General features: G+C 46.3%; 1 protein-coding gene across 1 annotated transcript in view; it reads right to left on the minus strand.

Moving 5' to 3' along the window:
- Nucleotides 1–24,718, minus strand: part of LOC310775234 (protein sidekick-2-like) — a gene marked incomplete at both ends in the record, with an annotated part of 447,718 nt that overhangs the window by 83,458 nt on the left and 339,542 nt on the right. Inside the window, 11 exon segments of the mRNA XM_083635352.1 lie at nt 9–190; nt 1,386–1,526; nt 5,699–5,846; nt 8,265–8,401; nt 9,553–9,729; nt 14,169–14,271; nt 14,758–14,925; nt 15,195–15,311; nt 18,657–18,851; nt 20,671–20,754; nt 22,663–22,853. Of these exon segments, the coding sequence (XP_083491478.1) occupies nt 9–190; nt 1,386–1,526; nt 5,699–5,846; nt 8,265–8,401; nt 9,553–9,729; nt 14,169–14,271; nt 14,758–14,925; nt 15,195–15,311; nt 18,657–18,851; nt 20,671–20,754; nt 22,663–22,853 (1,643 nt within the window).

The following is a 24,718-nucleotide window of genomic DNA, read 5'->3' on the forward strand; positions in this document are numbered from 1 at the left end:
GCTCTCACCTCCCTGCAGCGTCCACTCTGTAACCTTGTGACTGAAGGTGCCCAGACCGGCCCCATTGTAGGCAGCCACTTCAATCTCATAATTGGTCCAGATGATGAGGTCCTCTAGGAGCAGGTTGGTGACATCTGGGTGGGAAATGTTCTTGGACTGGTAGTCGACAGGCAGCCCCGTGAGACGGTACCTGGCATACAGTACAGATAAGTACATTAGAAACCTAGCATGGGTTAGGATTGTTTGTTGTGAAGAAATCTTAGTTTCGTTTGTAGAGGGGGGAAAGACGCAGAAGCAGAGAGAAGGAATCTAGAGATTAATATGATGCATAGTTTTTTTCTGCTCATATCAATCCATTACTCTATAAAATGTATTTACGAGTCACTCTGGCTCACTTAATTAAATTGTAGTATGATACTGGATATTTATTCTGATATATTTGGGGAGGCATAGTGGCCTAGAGGTTAATCCTTCAACTTGATGACTCAGGCCTCTATTGGCAAGCACCGGGCCTGCTGAAGTGTCCTTGAGCAAGACATTGAAGGAGCGTCGCTGTAGGTGACCCTGAACTCTGCATCTCCCTCCAGGGACAAATACAGTATCATTATGAGTAAACAGTCATTGTGATTAATGGTATTGTCTTAGCCAGTGTGACTGCTTGTACGTGCTCTTCTGAAATCAACTTTAATTTACCATACTGGAGGCAATCAATAAGTATTTGGCCACGCACTGCCAGTTCAGAGCAACAGAATGCTTTGCTGGTCCAGTCATGATGTGCAGTTCACTGGTACTACAGCAAGGGGGAGATAGAGCACCAGCCAACCGCAGCCATTAAAACAACAGTTGGTGACAGCATTGACTGTTGTCTGCAGAACCCCTGCTGTTTCATATAGGTGTAATAAATAACAAGACGACAGAAAACCAAACTAATAACATGTTTCCAGGGTTTACAGTCAGTTTGGCATATTGTTAACTCTACCTTTTAGAATAGGAAACGCTGTGTTCGAGTCAGAGCAGTCTTTACATTTTCACCCGCACTGAATGAAATTAAAATGCACTAGTGTTAATTGTCACTAAAATATATGGGCACTATGTAAACACATCCATGATAAATGGGTGAACACAGCGCCTTGCAGAGCCACTCTGCACAGTCCACACTTGGCTAGATTCAATTCTCATACGCCTCTATCTTTCCCATTGTAGACAAAACCTGGACATCGACACTCTCCCCTTGCAAGAGCTGTTTTGAGTGTAGCAGGTCATACAGGAGTTCAACCTCATGCTGGCCAAAATGTTTGCAGTGTAGCTTGTGTGTGTTAACAGTTAAAATAAATGGTAAGCGCAGTGGAGAGGGGTCAGTGCGGGGCGTGTAACGGGGGTCTTACCGGACGCTGTAGCCCCGGAGGATGCCGTTCTGATGGCTCTCCGGTGGAGGCTGCCACTGGATCATGATGGACTGGTTGGTTCGACCGCTGGCAATGACATTCTGAGGGGCAGCGCTGGGGGGCTCCTCAGGGAGAGAGACACTGCAGAACACACACACACACACACACACACACACACACACACACACACACACACATAGAGAGAGGGAAGTGAGGCCAGGTTCTAAAGAACAGTTTCCTGTCCTGGAGTCATCGTCAACGCAGAGATTTGGTTTATTTCAAACCGAAGTTGCGTTAAGACTTTCTCATTATCTGTCATTTTGACAGACAGGGTCGTGAACAACATTCTGTAAAAGATGGAAAATATTTGCTTAACGCGGCCACTGATTTCAAAGGAGAAATACGAAGCTTTGGAATGGGCTCAGAGTTTGTATCCAACAGATAGCTCAAATGAAGCAAAGCAATTTGAAGTTGAGTACCACAGTATAGTTTCAACTGAAATAGTTGCTGTTCATAATATCACTGTGCTCTCCTGTTTCTCTCCCTCTCGCAGCTGTTTCTTCGCCTTTGTTAAAAAACCACACGGTAGCTTGAATGCCAGTATTGTCTAATATAGTGCTATATCTCTAGTGCCCAACCTGACAGACTGAGCTAATACCACAGCGGAGAAAGTCATAGGATACTAAATCAATTCAGCCACATAAAATCTATATGCTTACCCTGACAAAAAAACATAAGCGCCTGGGGAGAGGATGCGCATGAACGATGGGAGTGAGATCAGTGGCTGCGACTTAGAATGAAACGGCGTCACAAAGTGCTCGGTGCCAGCACCCTGCACACACGCCCCCCATGGCTCTCCTCCGGCTAGGGGGGCTGGCACCCTGCACACACGCCCCCCCCCCCCCCCATGGCTCTCCTCCGGCTAGGGGGGCTGGCACCCTGCACACACGCCCCCCCCCATGGTTCTCCTCCAGCTAGGGGGGCTGGCACCCTGCACACACGCCCCCCCCCCATGGTTCTCCTCCGGCTAGGGGGGCTGGCACCCTGCACACACGCCCCCAATGTTTCTCCTCCGGCTAGGGGGGCTGGCACCCTGCACACACGCCCCCCATGGCTCTCCTCCGGCTAGGGGGGCTGGCACCCTGCACACACGTCCTCACGTCCTCCCCCATGGTTCTCCTCCGGCTAGGGGGGCTGGCACCCTGCACACACGCCCCCAATGGTTCTCCTCCGGCTAGGGGGGCTGGCACCCTGCACACACGCCCCCCATGGCTCTCCTCCGGCTAGGGGGGCTGCCACCCTGCACACACGCCCCCCCCATGGCTCTCCTCCGGCTAGGGGGGCTGGGACCCTGCACACACGCCTCCCCCATGGTTCTCCTCCGGCTAGGGGGGCTGGCACCCTGCACACACGCCCCTAATGGTTCTCCTCCGGCTAGGGGGGCTGGCACCCTGTACACACGCCCCCCATGGCTCTCTCCGGCTAGGGGGGCTGGCACCCTGTACACACGCCCCCCATGGTTCTCTGGCTAGGGGGGCTGGCACCCTGCACACATGCCCCCCATGGTTCTCCTCCGGCTAGGGAGGCTGGCACCCTGCACACACGCCCCCCATGGCTCTCTCCGGCTAGGGGGGCTGGCACCATGCACACACGCATGTGTGCTGGCTGGCTATGTGAGCTAGCGTGACAGACTGCTGGAGGGAGCTACTGTAAGTTATGTGAGGTCATAGAGAGACCAAACCTGATCTCCCCTCACACCTAAATCCCTCTCTCAGCTTTCAGAATGAGAGGGAGTGTTGTGTGTGCACGTGTGTGTGTGTGTGTGTGTGTGTGTGTGTGTGTGTGTGTGTGTGTGTGTGTGTGTGTGTGTATGTGTGTGTGCGCACAAGACTGTGTGTTTGCAGGTGTGTGTCTGTATTTGCTAGGCTTACACACTATAGCCTATCTCTCTCTCACTGATAAGCACACATAAGACGAACACCCTGGGGTGAGGGGATCAGTCAAACTGGTTGTCTACAAAACAGATTGCCTTATCAAACTATGTTATTGACTTGTAACCATGAAGTTCTGGCCCAGAATATTCTCTATTTTTTTTGCCACATTTCTAACATTTCTCCATCCTATTTCCAATTATACTATCTATCAGTGCACTGCACAGTTTCATTGGCCAATTTTTCGAGTGGGCTGGAAACCAGTAAAATGGGTCACCTCATGAGTCTGTCTCCACTGCTTCCACACATTAAAAAAGTCATATTTTTTCATTAACCTGGGTCACAGGAAGAGAGTACCAATATTGCTAGAAGGTAGTGTATGCACATCCTTACCAGGCTGCCTTGTGCAAAATACCATGAAATAGAAAAAAAATAAGAAAAAGGACTCCACAAAAAGAAGCTGAAACAATGTTGTATGACTTGGTTAAGTGACTTGCTTAAGTGACTTTGTTAAGTAACTTGGTTAAGTGACTTGGTTAAGTGACTTGGTTAAGTAACTTGGTTAAAGGGCCCATATTTTGCTAATATAATGTATTGTTATTTTATTGTTGGCCTCCAGTAGAGTAACTTATTGCATCATTCATAGTTGAAAAAACTCATTGTTTATCTTGTACTGGCTCTCACTGCCCCCTTCAGTTCAGCCTCTGTCTGAAACGCTCTGTTTTAGGTCCTGTCCCTGAACCCCCACCCTCCGGAAAATACTCCAGGAGGGCAGCGTGAGGAGTTTTTGTGTTTGGCCGCGGTACGTGATGCCCTGCTCGGCCGGGCCGAGCGGAGCTGTAGATAGCTAGGGGGATGTTGATATATCAATTGATAGCCTTGCTTGTTACGCCCAAGTCACGTTTGTTATCGATGGTCAAATTCGTTTTGACAATCCCTTGCTCGTTTATATAATTGTTTTACAGCTTCACACTATTGTCGTCACATTCAAGCCACAACACAACAGCTAATGTAGCTAGTTAGCTAACTTCCCAAATGCTTGTGACTATAGTGTGCCTCTCCTAGCAAAGGCTACACGGACCAAACCAAAATGAGGACTTGGAGAAGTCAGCAAGTTGGACTAACGTTACAAGTTCTGAAAATGTGTGCCTTCGTCATTCATCGGTTGTTCATGTCTATGAAAGGCAGCTGTGCTGCTAGGCTAATAGCAAGTGCTAACGTTACCCAGCCAGCGGTAAGTAACGTTAGCGCTTCCTAGCTGCTAGGTACAACCGATGCTGGAATGAGACACATATTTTCAGAACTTACCACTTCAGTCCTACATCCTGGCTCACTTCCAAGCCGTCTCCTTGTTTTTGCGGTCTGAAATCCGTTATTCCATGAGACTACTGTTGGAGAGCGCCTGGTGACGCGGGTTAGGTTGACAATTCGGCAGTGTACTGGAGGCGATATTTTTTTTGGGATGATGGCGAAGGCTATGCGAAGGCATAACCCGCCCCTCTCTGCCTCTGATTGGCCTAGCGTCAAACTTCCATCCAAACACATTCGCTTGCCTATCCTGCATTACATCTCTTTCTACACGGTGGTTAGACCGTCAGACTCAGTGGGTCAGAATCAGACAGACAGCAGTTACGCTTGCTAGTTCCCTGTACTGTTCCCACGTACTGGAGCAGTCAGAACAGGGAAGGGAGGGGCAGGGGGGACGGGTGAAGGCTATGGCACGCGCGCACTGCCGGCCCGGGCTAGGCTTGTTATCACCATGGCAACCTGACGTCACTAGAACTATGTTCTCGCACAAATCCATGTGCTCTCGTCTACGAGACTTCATGTGAGGGAGGGGGGGTTCATGGGGGTAACATTAAAACACTTTCACCTATTTATTTGAAGCTTAGCCCATGTTTAATATGACCATCCAAGATTGTAACAACATATATATGATACAAAATTAAGAAATGCATAATATGGCCCCTTTAAGTGACTTGGTTAAGTGACTTTGTTAAGTAACTTGGTTAAGTGACTTGGTTAAGTGACTTGGTTAAGTAACTTGGTTAAGTGACTTGGTTAAGTAACTTGGTTAAGTGACTTGGTTAAGTGACTTTGTTAAGTGACTTGGTTAAGTAACTTGGTTAAGTGACTTGGTTAAGTGACTTTGTTAAGTGACTTGGTTACGTAACTTGGTTAAGTAACTTGGTTAAGTGACTTGGTTAAGTGACTTGGTTAAGTGACTTTGTTAAGTGACTTGGTTAAGTAACTTGGTTAAGTGGGGAGAATAAACCGAAGTAGGATAGTAGGTTAATATGGGATGGCAGGAATGGAAAGGGTCTGCATAGGGGGTGTGTGGATGGCGATTTCTCGGACCAGACTATGTGGTATGGAGCTCACCGGTCAGTCTCCTTGCTGAACTGTCCCTTGCCCACATCATTAACGGCACAGAGGCGGAACTGATAGGAGCGGGCGGGGATCAAGCCGTTCACCGTCACCGCCATGGACTCAGGCTCGATGTTGGCCAGCAAGATGGCCCAGGGTGCATCTAGAGGAAACAACATTTCATTTCATTTATTTGTTTATTTGAATAGGGACAGGTACACGTACATATAGTGTTCACAACATAAAATGTCAGTAAACCTATGATGAGTTGTACCAAAGCATGTATAGCCAGGGCTAGTTTGCAATGCCAGTCCCTAGATGTAACCCGACATTCCTGTAAAATAAAAATAATAATACACAAAAATACAGCAAAATACAATAAAAAGACACATATCAAAGATCAGATAGGCTACTAAACGTAAAATTCAGGTCAAATGTCAGTACAGTAACAATTCAAATATCACAGTTAAGACAGTTCCAATTATGTTCAGTTTAGTTAAAAGTGTGTGTTTAGTGTGTACAAACCTGTTGGAGCTTCAACCAGTCTTTGACGTTTTTATTAAAACCCTTAATTTCTAGGTTTAGTTTTATTTCCTCCGGCAGTGTGTTCCACATTTGAGACCCCTTAATGGAGAACGCGGACTGTCCGAAAGAGGTTTTGCGGCGTGCAATTTTGCAGTTTCCACTAGCCGTGCCCCTGGTAACCCTGATGCCGCTTTGTTGACTGACAAATCGGCTCAGAGGCTCAGGTGCTAAATTATGTAGACATTTAAAAACCAGTTTAAGATTGGAAAATTTGACAAAGTTATCAAAGCTTAACAGGTTATATTGTTTCAGTAAGCGGCAGTGATGCGGCAGTGAACATCCAGATGGAAAGGGTTACACTCTAAAACATCTAGATGAAACAACATCCAGACGGAAAGGGTTACACTCTAAAACATCTAGAGAAAACAACATCCAGACGGAAAGGGTTACACTCTAAAACATCTACAGGAAACAACATCCAGACGGAGAGGGTTACACTCAAAAACATATATATCCCTGGTCCCAAAATGATACATGTCCATCGCTCATGACTTGAGAAACACTTTAACATCCTTTAAAATGTCGGTTTTGCAAGTAAAGCATTCAAATTTGCTAACAATTTTCCTTCAGATTTTTAAATTCAAACTCATCACATAATCATGCTAGGGGGGAAGAGAAGCTAAATAGAAAAAATAAGACCTGCTCACAGCATGCCTCCAAGGGTTCTGCAGTGCTGCCCCCCAAGTAGTACATGCTCCTCAAAATAAATGAACGTGAAAATTGTTGTAGTAGAGTGTAGGGTAGAGTACGTGTCCAAATTAAGATTAAAAACCATAATTATTCTGGCAAATGTTTCTTCTAGAGGCTAGATTCTTTGCTGTAAATGTTCCTTCTTTTCCGCCTAAACAAGACACCAGAGGGCTGCCTCCTGGAAAGAAAAAATAAATGTTTCTAAACAACCAACATTTAAATTCTCTTTTTAACTCCCTGCAGCAATATTGATCTCAAAAGCCTGACTCACTCTGTGCTAAACTCAACTCCTCATAAATAAAGCATGGATGCCAAAGTTGGGTACACAGATGCAAAAGGGCGGCTGCAGATAAAGCGCGGGAGGCAGGGAGAGACGCGATGGACGGCTGGCAGAGACTTACTGTTCTGGGAAACCTCCAGGATGTAGAGTATAAGACGTACTGTTCTGGGAAACCTCCAGGATGTAGCATAGACTTACTGTACTGGGAAACCTCCAGGATGTAGCGTATGAGACTTACTGTTCTGGGAAACCTCCAGGATGTAGCGTATGAGACGCACTGTTCTGGGAAACCTCCAGGATGTAGCGTATGAGACTTACTGTTCTGGGAAAACTCCAGGATGTAGCGTATGAGACTTACTGTTCTGGGAAACCTCCAGGATGTAGCATAGACTTACTGTTCTGGGAAACCTCCAGGATGTAGCATAGACTTACTGTTCTGGGAAACCTCCAGGATGTAGCATAGACTTACTGTTCTGGGAAACCTCCAGGATGTAGCGTATGAGACTTACTGTTCTGGGAAACCTCCAGGATGTAGCGTATGAGACTTACTGTTCTGGGAAACCTCCAGGATGTAGCGTATGAGACGCACTGTTCTGGGAAACCTCCAGGATGTAGCGTATGAGACGCACTGTTCTGGGAAACCTCCAGGATGTAGCGTATGAGACTTACTGTTCTGGGAAACCTCCAGGATGTAGCGTATGAGACTTACTGTTCTGGGAAAACTCCAGGATGTAGCGTATGAGACTTACTGTTCTGGGAAACCTCCAGGATGTAGCATAGACTTACTGTTCTGGGAAACCTCCAGGATGTAGCGTATGAGACTTACTGTTCTGGGAAACCTCCAGGATGTAGCGTATGAGACTTACTGTTCTGGGAAACCTCCAGGATGTAGCATATGAGACTTACTGTTCTGGGAAACCTCCAGGATGTAGCGTATGAGACTTACTGTTCTGGGAAACCTCCAGGATGTAGCGTATGAGACTTACTGTTCTGGGAAACCTCCAGGATGTAGCGTATGAGACTTACTGTTCTCGGAAACCTCCAGGATGTAGCGTATGAGGGGACTGTTGCCATCAAACGGTTTGGTCCAGGTCAAGTTGATGGCTCTCTTTTCTGATGTGCTCAACGTCGCCGCGGGGTTCTCCGGGGCATGGGGCAGCTGCCTGCAGGGGGCGACGCAACAACTTAGACAAATAAAGAACGCTTCCTATCAAAACCAGTGTTACTCAGCAGAATGCAAGATGCCTGCCGTAATTTGAAGTGAAGTGTTTGTTCTTATAAGAGAGATCAGATACTGTAGGTGATGAAATAGCGAGAGACAAGACAGTAAGATGTGTTTGGTGTCACGATGGCCAGACAGGCAAACAGGAAGAGACAGATATCAGAGAGGGGCATGGATTGAAAGGGCTAAGGAGATAGATATGAAGCAAACAAGCCGAGGAAGACATGAATAAATGAAGCTGGGGGATCATTACTTCATTCCACCATAAATTCAGATAAGCAGAGAGACAGACTGATCGATAGATGACCTGTATAGTCATGAAGAGATAGGCAGTAACCCGGTCAAAAGGCAGCCAGCCAGCCAGACTTAGACAGATAGGCAGACAAGGAAAGAGACCAATATGCAGACTATCAGTCAGTCAGTTAGTCGGACAAACAAAATGTCTCATTCATATTCAATTGACTCTGGCTTCTGCTGCAGTGACTCACTCTGTGCTGAAGAAGAGAAGAAACAGGCAGAGAGTTATGGAGACAGAGAAGATTCGATATGACAAAAGTGGCAGAGAGGAATGTGTGTGTACGTTGCATATAGACAGGTAGGGAATGAGAGAGAGGTGTCGAGGGGGTAGGGAGGTGTGTGTGTGTGTGTGTGTGTGTGTGTGTGTGTGTGGGTGGGGGGGGGGGGGGGGGGGGGGGCGTCCCTCGGGGGTGGAAGTGTGTCGGGGCAGAATGAGGACAGGAGAGGTGAGGAAGAACAAGTGTCATTTAGGTGGAAATGAGTCAGAGTTGTCAGTAGGAAAAAGGCTGGAGACAGACTGGAAGGTGGGCCGTGACAAGTGTGTGTGTGTGTGTGTGTGTGTGTGTGTGTGTGTGTGTGTGTGTGTGTGTGTGTGTGTGTGTGTGTGTGTGTGTGCGTGTGCGTGTGCGGGTGTATGTGTTTGCATGTGTGTCTTTAGCAGAGAAGCACATTGTATTTGCCTTGTGTACGAAATGTTAATATATAATTAAATAAGGCTAAGGCCTTGCCTTAGCTGTTACAAAGAACACATTACTTCCTGTGGTGGTGGTGGTGGTGGTGAAAGGGGAGTCTTACCTGACGCGGAGGTGGGCGCTGCGGGAGTCGTTGCCGCCGACGGAGGTGACCCTGCACGTGTACGTCCCGATGTCGCCCGACCAGGTCTGGGAGATGTGCAGGGTGCCGTCCGGGTCGAGCCGCATGCGGGGGATGGACTGAGCATTGATCACGGAGCCCTCCTTCTCCCACACATGCCTGCAACACAAACGCTGCCTGTCATTACCATCGATCAGCTGACCTGTCGTCCATATCGCCCCCATCATCATCAGCATCATTGTCATCATCATCATGTATCTTCATTCCATGCCATCAGTGACAGTGTTGAAGGTGTTATGTACTTTATCACTTTATTTATTTAGCCGTTTATTGTTCTGAGCCCCATTGGCTACAGCATGTTAACATGTACAGAGAATTACTTAACTTGACTACTATGAACTGATCTGGTCAATGCTTATGAACATATAACTGTTAGAATAACAGTAATAGTATTAGTAACTCATACTTAATAGATGCAACAATATTATATTGACTATGATGCTGTGTTACTAATATCGTCTTTTTTATTTGTGGTTTATTTTTCGGATCCGGTAAAGCACTTGGAGCTACTGTCCTTGCTTGAAAGGTGCTATAGAAATAAAAGTCATTATCACTATCATACTCTGATTACTGTATGTGATGTTTTTTCTGACACCAGCCAGCCCAACCACCCCCACCCCAACCACCCCTGATACACGTACAAGGAGTTTCACCGGCAGGACGTAGCGCATGGGTGGATGACACTATTCCCCCAGTTCGCCTCCCCCCAGTACAGGCGCCCCGCCCGACCAGAGGAGGCACTAGTGTACAAACAACCAGGACACATCCCGCTAATGCGGCTTCCCACCCGCAGACATGGCCAATTGGGCCTGTATGGATGCCCGACCATGGCGGAGGTAACACAGGGGCTCAAACCTGTGACCCTGGTATTGGTAGGCAGGGAATCTAACGCTGGTCTACCCGGATGCCCTATAAGCAGGTTACTGTCCTCAAGTTCAGGGAACAATCATATAATGACATATATTTATATTACATCCAGTGTTGGGCAAGTTACTTTCAAAATTTAATATACTACATTGAAGGTAATAAGTTACTTTACGATATTACTTTCTGTGTAGAGTAACTCGTTACTTATTACACTACTTTTGCATTACCTTTACCAAAACAACAGCAGCAGCAGAATGACATCGCCGCCCCGGAACCATCCCGAAAAATAATTTAAACCGTCTTCAAGTCAGTGTAAACAATCCAAAATTCAAAATTTTATTATTTTCCTTTGTTATTGTCATCTATAGTGGGGTTTTATTTTTGCATAAAAACACAGTTTGATTAGGAAATGATTGTATCTTTATTTAAATATGTGCTTTGATTTAAAAAAGTAACTCAATTTGTAACTTGAGTTACTTGACAAAGTAACTGGTATAATATTACTGAAATCCTATAAGTAATAAGTTATATTACTGAGTTACTTCTAAAAGTAATATATTACATGTAATATGTTACTTTTGTAATGAGTTACCCCCAACAGTGATTACATCATGACAGGAATTTATCAATGCATAATAAATAAGTGGCACTTCATTTTGGTTGTCACCATCAGAAACTTATGAGTACATTTTAAAGTCAGCAGTGCTAACTATTAGTTATTTATTTCCCTTGTACTAGAGGGGACCAACTATTGCTCAGTCAAAATAGGGTAGCCAGGGTGCTGCAAACAGACCATCTATCTGTGGGCAGCACACCACAGCGGGTGGTCAAGAATATTCGGGTCACTGTTTTATTCATGGTTAACACGCACGGAGACTCAATTGCAGGGTATCAAAGGATAATATAAACAGCTTAACCTCAATAAGACCTTAACTGGAGTTTGGCCAAGAGCTGAGTGACCGCGCATGCAAACGCAACTGCAGACCGATGATGCTGATTCACTCTCTCCTCAATGTCAATGTTGCTGATTCACTCTCTCCTCAATGTCAATGTCAGACATTCATATATTATGCGCTAACACATAAAGCATCATTACTTTATGGTCTGAATGTTTGTGCGGCAGATGTTATCTAACAAATCTCTCTGCTGTTTATCCTCTCATTTATATGACTCCAGCAATGTAGCAGTAAATGAAAATGTGCTCGCCATAAGAATTAGTTATTTCCAGATTTGCAGAATAGTATTCATTGATGTTTAAGGGTCTTTACCTCATTAAACGTACATCATTTCGATACCACTTATTAGAATGTGTACTATGGTGTACAGCTGTTTGGGTTAAGGCTTTCTGATATGATATCAAAACGCTGTATGAAGCGAGGTTGAGGTGGGTTATCCCCCCAGCACCACCCTGGAAAAATCTCTTCCTATTACTGAGGTATTTCATCTTTGTCCCCTCTCTCTCTTCGCGCCCGGCATCAGAGCCGGGCCTGCCTGCTTATCACAGCAGCTGACGCCGGCATATCAAACAGCCGATTCACACTCATCAAAAGTGCCAGGCTCAAACGTCTCGTCAGACTGTGTCCTCTCATCTCAGTAGAAAGGGACAGAACGCGGGATTGATCGCTAGCGATGTCGGCTGTTGACAAGCATGAAGTTCAATGAAACTCCTGCTGCGAGGACAGCACCCTGCCACGAGGACAGCATCCTGCCGCGAGGACAGCACCCTGCCACGAGGACAGCCTCCTGCTGCGAGGACAGCACCCTGCCACGAGGACAGCATCCTGCCGCGAGGACAGCATCCTGCCACGAGGACATCATCCTGCCACGAGGACAGCATCCTGCCACGAGGACAGCATCCTGCCGTGAGGACAGCATCCTGCCACGAGGACAGCATCCTGCCGCGAGGACAACATCCTGCCACGAGGACATCATCCTGCCGTGAGGACAGCATCCTGCCACGAGGACAGCATCCTGCCGCGAGGACAGCATCCTGCCACGAGGACAGCATCCTGCTGCGAGGACAGCATCCTGCCACGAGGACATCATCCTGCTGCGAGGACAGCATCCTGCTGCGAGGACAACGTGCCGCATGGCTTGCACTGTAGTTTTGTGTTAAAGGTGTGTGCTAGAGGCTTTCTGGGAGCAACACACACACACACACACACACACACACACACACACACACACACACACACACACACACACACACACACACACACACACACACACACACACACACACACACACACACACACACACACACACACACACACACAGGGGCACAAGGACACATGCCAGGGCACAAAGGCCATTGCTCTATTGACATTGTGAAGAGCGATTTTTCTTAAACGTGTTCAAATGAGCCAATTGCACATCCTTTGCTCAGGGCAGGCTGCATTACACTGAGACCACTGACGCTTTTAAAGCAACTGACAGTAGCAGGCTGGTAGCAGGGCACTGCTGCCAAGGTGGCCTACGGGAGGTCAGGGCATCACGGCCAGTGGGAGAGTCAACGGAGGCCTCTGTGTAATTCCCACCCTGGTGTGTGTGTGTCTGTATGTGCGTGGGTGGGTGTTTGTGTGTGTGTGTGTGTGTGTGTGTATGTGGGTGGGTGGATGTGGGTGCAAGGGTTTGTAGATGAACCTTAATGACTCCTGTGGGCAAACTGGGTCGTAGAAGCAGACTAGAGAGATTTACAGATTGAATTGGATATGCAAGTGTGCATCTAGCTGGCTAGTCGCCTTACGAGCTGTCCAGACGGGAGAATAAATCCACAGAAATGCGTCCAGATGTGCCAAAGAGAGTTAGCATCCATGCATATGTGGATGTGTGTGCATGGCACGCTGCTGCTGTGTGTGTGTGTGTGTGTCACTGGCGCCAGAACAAGGGGGACATGGGAACATTTTGTCCCCCTTAAAATTTTGTCCCCCTATTTTTTTTTATCTGAGGGGGCAACTGCCCCTGACGCTTACACTGTTTACACAGCCTGTGATGCTTGTTAAAGCCGTGATCATTGTGGGATTATTACACCTGAGACAGACAGACCCAGGGATCAAGTTACAGAGAGCCCACTTTACACTGTTTACACAGCCTGTGACACTTGTTAAAGCCGTGATCATTGTGGGATTATTACACCTGAGAGACAGACAGACCCGGACTCTGTACTGCACTCACTGTCATTGGCTGCTGCTATAATCGTATACGGTTAGTTTTGCACTGTGTTTCGAAGTGAATGATAATAATAATAATAATAATAAGTTCAGTGTTTCTGCCTGTGTTGCTGTCTGTTGTAGTGTAATTGTAAAATGACCTAAAGGGAGAGCAGGTCACCAAGTGAGTGAGAAAAGGAGAAAATACTGAATAATGACATCACTACAGTATAATCCTAATGTTAATTTAAAATGAGATATTCCTCTAAATATGGCTAAAAATCATCCAGACGTTCAAAAAAACGTAAATTTTTCTTGCCGGGATGCGCCGGCAAAAAAAAAAAAAAAAAAAAAAAAAAAAAAATCCCCCTAATTGCAAACTCGTTCCGGCGCCACTGGTGTGTGTGTGTGTGTCTGTGTGTGTGTGTGTGTACGCGTGCGTGTGCGCGTGCGTGTGTGTGTGTGTGTGTGCGTGCATGCGTGCGTGCGTGGATGTGGGTGCTGTGTGTGAATGAATCTTACCTGACTGTTACACTGGGGTCATGCGTGACTCCACAAGTCAAAACAGCCTTAGTTCCTTTGATAACACTCTGGTCCTGGGGAGGGGTGGTAATCCGGGTGCGGGCTGGATGGAGGGAGGGAGAGAGAGAGAGAGAGAGAGAGACACACACACACACACACACACACACACACACACACAGTGAGAATAGAAAACAGAAAAGAAAATGTCCTCCCTGAGGAGAATACTGCCAGGCAAAAAAAGAAAAAAAGAAAACATGAGAAACACATTTGGAAAAACTCATTTCAGTTGAAATGACTTGCTGCAGACTTTTTTGTTGTTGCGTGGACGGCTTCATACAGAAAACATCTCGGTGATCATTCAAAAACGTGCACACAGAACAGTGCCTTTGTGTCTGTAAAAGGTGAGCTTGGCTTTATTTTTACATGGCATGACCTCGTTTCTCACAATGTGCTAAGAAGCAAACAAGCTTCTGGATATAACTCCACCTGCACGCTCTCTGTACGGGTGAACAATTACCTTGACATTCACAGCACATAACCAACTCCATAAATATGGACGTGCCAGCTCCACCTGACCCGCCTCACTCACCCCACACCACCAGGTCGGCGGCGGCTTCGTCGATGCCGCGCGAGTTGCTGGCCATGCAGGTGTAGGTGCCGGCATCAGAGATGTGCGAGGGGGAGATGAGCAGGCTACCCGACTCCAGCAAGGTGAACCTGGGCAGCTGGACCGAACCACTGGCCAACACACGCTCGCCTTTAAAGAGGCGGGGTGGACAGAGGAAGATGAAGTGAGAGAGGGAAGGAAGGTGGGAGAGACAGAATAGAGAAAAGAAACAGTCAGCATTGACAGTACAACGAGTAGATGGTGGCAGATTTTTTTTTGGGCGAACTGTTCCTTTAAGCCAAGGTAACCCATTACACCATGCATAATAGATGGAACACACCATAATCCCTATGTGTGTGTGTGTGTGTGTGTGTGTGTGTGTGTGTGTGTGTGTATGTGTGTGTGTGAGAGAGAGAGACCTTTCTGCCAGGTGATAGCTGGTCTCGGAGCGCCGGAGGTCTCGCAGTGCAGGATGACTGACATGCCGTCGATCACAGTGCTGTCGGAGGGCCCGGCTGTGATATTCGGGGCGATGCCTGAGGGGGGGAGAGACACACACACACACACACACACACACACACACACGCGCGTTCGCGCACACACAAAGAGTCAGCGCAGCAGAGGTACAGTAAGAGAGAGGATAAGAGGGTTACAGAGGTGAGAGAACAAACATAGCAGAACTCCATTTTAAAATGTACTCGTGGTCGTTATCAGCCTCTTGCTGCACAGACTTTAGTCAATGTTTTCCCCACTAATTATCTGCCGATTGACCCACAGTCCTCACCTCTGTGCTGCCACTCTCTATGTCTCTCTATCCTCTGTGCTGCCACTCTGTACTGCCTCTCTATTATCTGTGCTGCCACTCTCTACTGTCTCTCTATCCTCTGTGCTGCCACTCTGTACTGCCTCTCTATCCTCTGTGCTGCCACTCTCTACTGCCTCTCTATCCTCTGTGCTGCCACTCTGTACTGTCTCTCTATCCTCTGTGCTGCCACTCTCTACTGTCTCTCTATCCTCTGTGCTGCCACTCTGTACTGTCTCTCTATCCTCTGTGCTGCCACTCTCTACTGTCTCTCTATCCTCTGTGCTGCCACTCTGTACTGCCTCTCTATCCTCTGTGCTGCCACTCTCTACTGTCTCTCTATCCTCTGTGCTGCCACTCTGTACTGTCTCTCTATCCTCTGTGCTGCCACTCTGTACTGCCTCTCTATCCTCTGTGCTGCCACTCTCTACTGCCTCTCTATCCTCTGTGCTGCCACTCTCTACTGCCTCTCTATCCTCTGTGCTGCCACTCTCTACTGCCTCTCTATCCTCTGTGCTGCCACTCTGTACTGTCTCTCTATCCTCTGTGCTGCCACTCTCTACTGTCTCTCTATCCTCTGTGCTGCCACTCTGTACTGCCTCTCTATCCTCTGTGCTGCCACTCTCTACTGCCTCTCTATCCTCTGTGCTGCCACTCTCTACTGCCTCTCTATTATCTGTGCTGCCACTCTCTACTGTCTCTCTATCCTCTGTGCTGCCACTCTGTACTGCCTCTCTATTATCTGTGCTGCCACTCTCTACTGTCTCTCTATCCTCTGTGCTTCCACTCTGTACTGCCTCTCTATCCTCTGTGCTGCCACTCTCTACTGCCTCTCTATCCTCTGTGCTGCCACTCTGTACTGTCTCTCTATCCTCTGTGCTTCCACTCTGTACTGCCTCTCTATCCTCTGTGCTGCCACTCTGTACTGTCTCTCTATCCTCTGTGCTGCCACTCTCTACTGTCTCTCTATCCTCTGTGCTGCCACTCTCTACTGCCTCTCTATCCTCTGTGCTGCCACTCTCTACTGCCTCTCTATCCTCTGTGCTGCCACTCTCTACTGTCTCTCTATCCTCTGTGCTGCCACTCTGTACTGCCTCTCTATCCTCTGTGCTGCCACTCTCTACTGCCTCTCTATCCTCTGTGCTGCCACTCTCTACTGCCTCTCTATCCTCTGTGCTGCCACTCTCTACTGCCTCTCTATCCTCTGTGCTGCCACTCTCTACTGCCTCTCTATCCTCTGTGCTGCCACTCTCTACTGTCTCTCTATCCTCTGTGCTGCCACTCTCTACTGTCTCTCTATCCTCTGTGCTGCCACTCTCTACTGTCTCTCTATCCTCTGTGCTGCCACTCTCTACTGTCTCTCTATCCTCTGTGCTGCCACTCTCTACTGCCTCTCTATCCTCTGTGCTGCCACTCTCTACTGCCTCTCTATCCTCTGTGCTGCCACTCTCTACTGTCTCTCTATCCTCTGTGCTGCCACTCTCTACTGCCTCTCTATTATCTGTGCTGCCACTCTCTACTGCCTCTCTATCCTCTGTGTTGCCACTCTCTACTGTCTCTCTATCCTCTGTGCTGCTGCTCTCTACTGCCTCTCTATCCTCTGTGCTGCCGCTCTCTACTGCCTCTCTATCCTCTGTGCTGCTGCTCTCTACTGCCTCTCTATCCTCTGTGCTGCCGCTCTCTACTGCCTCTCTATCCTCTGTGCTGCCACTCTCTACTGTCTCTCTATCCTCTGTGCTGCCACTCTCTACTGCCTCTCTATCCTCTGTGCTGCCACTCTCTACTGCCTCTCTATCCTCTGTGCTGCCACTCTCTACTGCCTCTCTATCCTCTGTGCTGCCACTCTCTACTGCCTGTCTATCCTTTGCACCCACAGAGATAAGTAGAGGGAAAGATACAGCAATAAAAAGAGATGGAGAGGAAGAGGGAGAGACAGAGACCAGAAGAGAAGGCAACAGAGAACTACAAGCCCTATTTGCCATATGCAATAAATCAAAGCCTTAGAGGATGAGAGGAAACGCTGTCACTCCTAAAGGAAAAGGAGGAGAGAAAGAGGAGCAGGGACGAAAAGAGACGAGTTGAGAATAGGTGGACGATAAGATGGGATCTAGGAGGACCGGAGAGGAGGGAAGGCTGTGTCAGAGATGGAGAGATAGGGGAGGAGTGGGGGTGAGGAGCAGAGAGAAGGAGGGAAGGCTGTGTCAGAGATGGAGAGATAGGGGAGGAGTGGGGGTGAGGAGCAGTGAGAAGGAGGGAAGGCCGTGTCAGAGACAGAGATAGGGGGAGGAGAGGGGGAGGAGTGGGGGTGAGGAGCAGAGAGAAGGAGAGAAGGCCGTGTCAGAGACAGAGATAGGGGAGGAGTGGGGGTGAGGAGCAAGAGAGAATTTCATGAATTGCGATAACACAGTGCAGTGCGGAGTGAAGGCAGCAGAAATTGAGACAGAGTGAAGCAAATGAGATGGCAAAAACGTGCCAAACAGTGCGAGTAAAATGACCCATGATTTTCACATCCCAGCAGTGACACAACACAGCACTCCCACCTCCAATCCTTTTGCTGATTACATTTGTTTATCTACTGGTTGAGTCTTGTTTGTTTTATGTAGACATGGACATTCAATCAATATGGGCCCAATTATAGACTGATATATGGGGGAGCAGAGATTCCTTCCAAAATGCGACATCCACCAACAGAAAACAAGCCAACTCTTCATCACTCTTCATCCCCATCCACTACTTCAACAGGTGAAAGTCAGCCCCAGGTCCACTCTCGTTTTGGAACTAGCCATGTCTGCTCGACGTTTCTTCTCACTGCACTTTTACTTTTACTTTGTGAGTGTGTGTGTGTGTGTGTGTGTGTGTGTGTGTGTGTGTGTGTGTGTGTGTGTGTGTGTGTGTGTGCGTGCGTGCGTGCGTGTGTGCGTGCGTGTGTTCTGGCAAACCCAGTGAGGGGTCAACTTTGAAAGTTGTGTTTACAAGCCACAACCAGCAAAATCCTACTCAGAATGCCTTTAAAATCAATCCGCGATAAAAAAACAGCCAACACAGAAAGTGGGTGGTGTGGGGGGACTGGTGGACCTACTGGTGACAGCCAGGTAGGTGTTGGTCTGGACCTCTCCTGCCAGGTTCCTGGCGAAGCACTGGAACATGCCGGTGTCGTCGGGCAGAAGGCCGTTGACCTGCAGGCTGCCTCCCACCAGCACCCGGTACCTGGGTGTCTTCACTGGGCTGATGGGCACCGCATCCTTATACCACACAATGTCTGGCTGGGGCACTCCTGGAGAGAGAGGGTGTGATGGAGAGTGAGAGTCATACATATCATATTTATTATTTATTGATTTATTTATCATTTTTACAGTTTCAATATTCAGTCCAGTGTTTCCCCTAGAAAAATCTTCAGGCCTGGAGGGATTTCGAAACGTACCCCGACCGCAACGGTGGGGGCCTTCGCTGGCGACGCTAAACTTTTAGCTAACCTGTTCGCATCTATGTTCGCAATGGCATCCCAAGTATCATCATACTATTATGGGATGCAATGCGAACAGTTGTATTATGGGATGTGCGTTTCCCAGGCAACGACACACGTTGACATGTTTTGGAACAGCGCTGCACGCTGGCACAATGCTCCTGAAAGCAAAATGCTTATTGTTTTGAATGATTTGGCATCTTCTATTACTGTCAACACTGTCAACACCAGTATTGCTGTATTGTAATAATATGCCATAAAGGTTTATTGAAATGTTGGGGAGATAAAAAAAAAAAAATGCAATTCTTTTTTGGCCTGGCGGGCCCACCACGCCTGTAGAACGGTAGGGGAAACACTGCAGTCACATTCATTACCTCCGCCAAGGAGATTATGTTTTCGGTGCTGTCTTTTTGTCTGCCTGTTTGTTTGACTGTTTGTCAGCAGGATTGCGGAAAAACCACTGGCCCGATTTTCATGAAAGCTCATGGAAGGATGTAGCATGGGCCAAGGAAGAACCCGTTACATTTTGGAGCGGATCCGAATCCGACTTATGAACAAGCAATAACAGAACAAACCTTGGCGGAGGTCTGCGCTCTCCGAGGGCCCTAGTTCAAAAATGAAATGCAGTAAAAAGTATTCTTCACTGAAGTTAGTTGGAAAATGCATCCCAATTAGAATTCGATCAGCCTCATGAATTAATCATCCACCAGGCAATTTGCACAATTACTCATGTAAATTGGGATATTGGTCTTGTAAATTGGGATATTGGTCATGTAAATTCTCATTTCTATATATAGTTTCCTTATATGATATTATTAACTACAGCAATACATGAAGAAAGTATACTATTCTTCATGATCATCTCTGAAACCAGTATCAAACATTATTCCAATATGTGAGTCAAATGATGTAAATCAAGTTATTTCACCTAATCTTGATTGGAAAACACACAGCCACACACAGCGCTCACGTGGTGCCTGACAGGGAATGTCCACCACCTTCTCCATGAAAACACACAGCCACACACAGCGCTCACGTGGTGCCTGACAGGGAATGTCCACCACCTTCTCCATGAAAACACACAGCCACACACAAAGCTCACCTCGTGCCTGACAGGGAATGTCCACCACCTTCTCCATGAAAACACACAGCCACACACAGCGCTCACGTGGTGCCTGACAGGGAATGTCCAGCACCTTCTCCATGAAAACACACAGCCACACACAGCGCTCACGTGGTGCCTGACAGGGAATGTCCACCACCTTCTCCATGAAAACACACAGCCACACACAGCGCTCACGTGGTGCCTGACAGGGAATGTCCACCACCTTCTCCATGAAAACACACAGCCACACACAGCGCTCACGTCGTGCCTGACAGGGAATGTCCACCACCTTCTCCATGAAAACACACAGCCACACACAAAGCTCACCTCGTGCCTGACAGGGAATGTCCAGCACCTTCTCCATGAAAACACACAGCCACACACAGCGCTCACGTGGTGCCTGACAGGGAATGTCCACCACCTTCTCCATGAAAACACACAGCCACACACAGCGCTCACGTCGTGCCTGACAGGGAATGTCCACCACCTTCTCCATGAAAACACACAGCCACACACAAAGCTCACCTCGTGCCTGACAGGGAATGTCCACCACCTTCTCCATCTCAGCTGTGATGTGTTTCTCTGGTTCCTTCACAAATTGTGGCGGCTCTGAGTGACAGAGTGGAAGAGAAAGACAGGATAAGGTGGAAAAAAGAACAGGCAGGATTACAGTCATCTCATTGCAGAATTGGTAGCTGTAAGCCGTTGGAGCTATTGTAAAAAAAAAAAAAATCATATTACAGAGGCCAAAAAAAAGAAGATAACTTGATACAGGGGATTTTTGTGTGTGAGGCAATGTTACACATCTGAAAACAATGGCTATAGGGGATAACATTGGATGATAAGGTGAATTTCAGTGTGTAAATCAGCAGCAATATGTTCACTTATTGATTTTGAAGGCAATCAAAATGGACTGAAAGTAATGAGATTATGTTACTGATCTTGAATAATCCAGTGGATTAATTGCAGTTTTCAGCAGGTAATTGCTAATCTGTAACGGTTTATATTGTGAACGTACCATTCCTTCTCACCCCTGGGGAGAGCAATGACTCCGTCAGCTACAGTATATCAAGGGAAAGGTTCACCACACCCTGCTCTTTGAATCACATCATAACCTTGAAAACATCAAAGCGTTTCAGGGGAATGGAATGAAAGTGACTGAAGCAATGCTATTACACAGTTTCTTGAAGCCAGTTATTAGCTTCTTTCCCTTTTAAGTCAATGACAATTTCCCCTCACTGCCTCACAACTTCACTGCTGTGACTTGGCCACATTTATATAGTGAGACTAATGATATCAATATGAATATTACATTGGCTCTTTGTTGCTAACTTCCAAAGCTAAATGCTGACAGTTTTACACCCACATTTTTGCCTGATGCCTGTACATTACACTGTACACACAAACAATCAATGCTATCACTATGCTACAGTATTGCATCCATGTACAGTACTGTAACCTATTCCATGCTGATGTATGCCGTAAACTGTGAAAAAGACATACAGCACTTGCCCTGTCACATTATTTTATCCATGAGCGGAGATTGTGTGGCCAGAGTGTTGGATCCATTATGTGCCTTTAAATTCGTTAAAAAGAAAACACATAACTTTATGGGAGATGGTGGATAAACTGACTGAATTTGCCTTGTGATAAGTGAAACTGCATGTGGTAAGACGTGCTGTGTGTGTGTGTGTGTGTGTGTGTGTGTGTGTGTGTGTGTGTGTGTGTGTGTGTGTGTGTGTGTGTGTGCGTGTGCGTGCGTGTGCGTGTGTGTGTGTGTAGTTGTATAGGAATACATTTTGAGGTGTTGGTTATAACTTTTTCCAGCGCTGTCAAAGTGGTCCATGTTCCCACTACGCAATTAGGCTACTTTGCAGTGAACCATATTGAATTATGCAAGCCTGGGTTTAGATGTGTTCCTTGTTTGTTGCCTTGTTGTTTTTTAATTTGGGCAGTATGGTCTGTTGCCTACAACAACTGGTGCAGCATAGTTGGGAGGTGACAGGGATATATATATATATATATATATATATATATATATATTATATTATATAAACTTTGCTGATACCTTGAGAATAAATGTCAAACTCTGCCTAGGGTTTTTTCTCTGTACATCTACATTTTGCATAATAGTTCAGCCACACTACACTGTAAGGCACAGCGCTGTCAAAAGGTAACTCAGCAACTATTTTTTACCGAGTGTCTCCTGGTAGCTATAGGTACGGTACATGCTGATTATACATTTTGACAAATTCCATATTTATAGGCTGCAATATCTTCTATCGTAATAGATCTATCGTAATAGCTATTTTCTAACATAGTAAATCTTCGCAGCGGACAGTATGATTGCCTAGTACATAACAGCAGGGCTGTTATAAATTCCAGTATTCTTCCACACTACTAAACCTGGGTCAAACCTGTAAATTATTATCCATGCTTGTTTTAACCTGCTTCACTGCAAGATCATGACAAGTTGTCCAGTGATTTTAAGCTTATGTCTTGATATATCTTTTTTACCTAGTACATGCAGGTAGGCTCCCGCGCTGACCGAGGGCACGCTGCTGCTGCGGAGCAGCGCCTCACACTGGTAGTAGCCGGCGTCGCTCACGACGGGGCTGAGGATGGTCAGCCGGCGGTTGTAGTCACTCAGACCGCTGCTCACCAACACGCCATTCTTACGCCACGAGATACTCAGCTTGATAAGAGGTCTGAAGGAATGAATAATAAGGCACATGTAGACTGATAGTGTGTGTGTGTGTGTGTGTGTGTGTGTGTGTGTGTGTGTGTGTGTGTGTGTGTGTGTGTGTGTGGTCATTACTGTGAAATAACCAAGTTGTCAATACGCCTCTGTGCAATTGGATAGATTTATGGTAATGCACTTGGTAATTAAAGTGATTCTGCTTATGCAACACTGGTTAAAAAGCATACATTTCCCCCCACACGCTGCACTTAACAAGTAATTTCATCTAGTATTGAATCTTCAAATCGTACTTATCTTAAAAAAACACAAGAAGAAGAACCAGAATTGCTAGAGATAATTCCAGTTGTTTCCAATGCAAATAAACACATTGATTCAAGTTACATTATGTTGGTTATAGTAGAGCAGGGGTTACATTATCTTGGTTATAGTAGAGCAGTGGTTACATTATCTTGGTTATAGTAGAGCAGGGGTTACATTATGTTGGTTATAGTAGAGCAGGGGTTACATTATGTTGGTTATAGTAGAGCAGTGGTTACATCATCTTGGTTATAGCAGAGCAGTGGTTACATTATCTTGGTTATAGTAGAGCAGGGGTTACATTATGTTGGTTATAGTAGAGCAGGGGTTACATTATGTCGGTTATAGTAGAGCAGTGGTTACATTATCTCGGTTATAGTAGAGCAGTGGTTACATTATCTCGGTTATAGTAGAGCAGTGGTTACATTATCTCGGTTATAGTAGAGCAGTGGTTACATTATCTTGGTTATAGTAGAGCAGTGGTTACATTATATTGGTTATAGTAGAGCAGTGGTTACATTATCTCGGTTATAGTAGAGCAGTGGTTACATTATCTTGGTTATAGTAGAGCAGTGGTTACATCATCTTGGTTATAGCAGAGCAGGGGTTACATTATGTTGGTTATAGTAGAGCAGTGGTTACATTATGTTGGTTATAGTAGAGCAGGGGTTACATTATCTTGGTTATAGTAGAGCAGTGGTTACATCATCTTGGTTATAGCAGAGCAGGGGTTACATTATGTTGGTTATAGTAGAGCAGTGGTTACATTATGTCGGTTATAGTAGAGCAGTGGTTACATTATCTCGGTTATAGTAGAGCAGTGGTTACATTATCTCGGTTATAGTAGAGCAGTGGTTACATTATCTCGGTTATAGTAGAGCAGTGGTTACATTATCTCGGTTATAGTAGAGCAGTGGTTACATTATCTTGGTTATAGTAGAGCAGTGGTTACATTACCTCGGTTATAGTAGAGCAGTTGTTACATTATCTTGGTTATAGTAGGGCAGTGGTTACATTATCGTGGTTATAGTAGAGCAGTGGTTACATTATCTTGGTTATAGTACAGCAGTGGTTACATTATCTTGGTTATAGTAGAGCAGTGGTTACATTATCTTGGTTATAGTAGAGCAGTGGTTACATTATATTGGTTATAGTACAGCAGTGGTTACATTACCTCGGTTATAGTAGAGCAGTTGTTACATTATCTTGGTTATAGTAGGGCAGTGGTTACATTATCTTGGTTATAGTAGAGCAGTGGTTACATTATCTTGGTTATAGTAGAGCCGTGGTTACATTATCTCGGTTATAGTAGAGCAGTGGCTACATTATCTCGGTTATAGTAGAGCAGTGGTTACATAATCTCGGTTATAGTAGAGCAGTGGTTACATTATCTCGGTTATAGTAGAGCAGTTGTTACATTATCTTGATTATAGTACAGCAGTGGTTACATTATCTCGGTTATAGTAGAGCAGTTGTTACATTATCTTGGTTATAGTAGAGCAGTGGTTACATTGTCTCGGTTATAGTAGAGCAGTGGTTACATTATCTCGGTTATAGTAGAGCAGTGGTTACATT

Source organism: Poromitra crassiceps (assembly GCF_964638095.1).
Source record: "Poromitra crassiceps genome assembly, chromosome: 4".
In the NCBI taxonomy this organism is placed as follows: Eukaryota; Metazoa; Chordata; class Actinopteri; order Beryciformes; family Melamphaidae; genus Poromitra; species Poromitra crassiceps.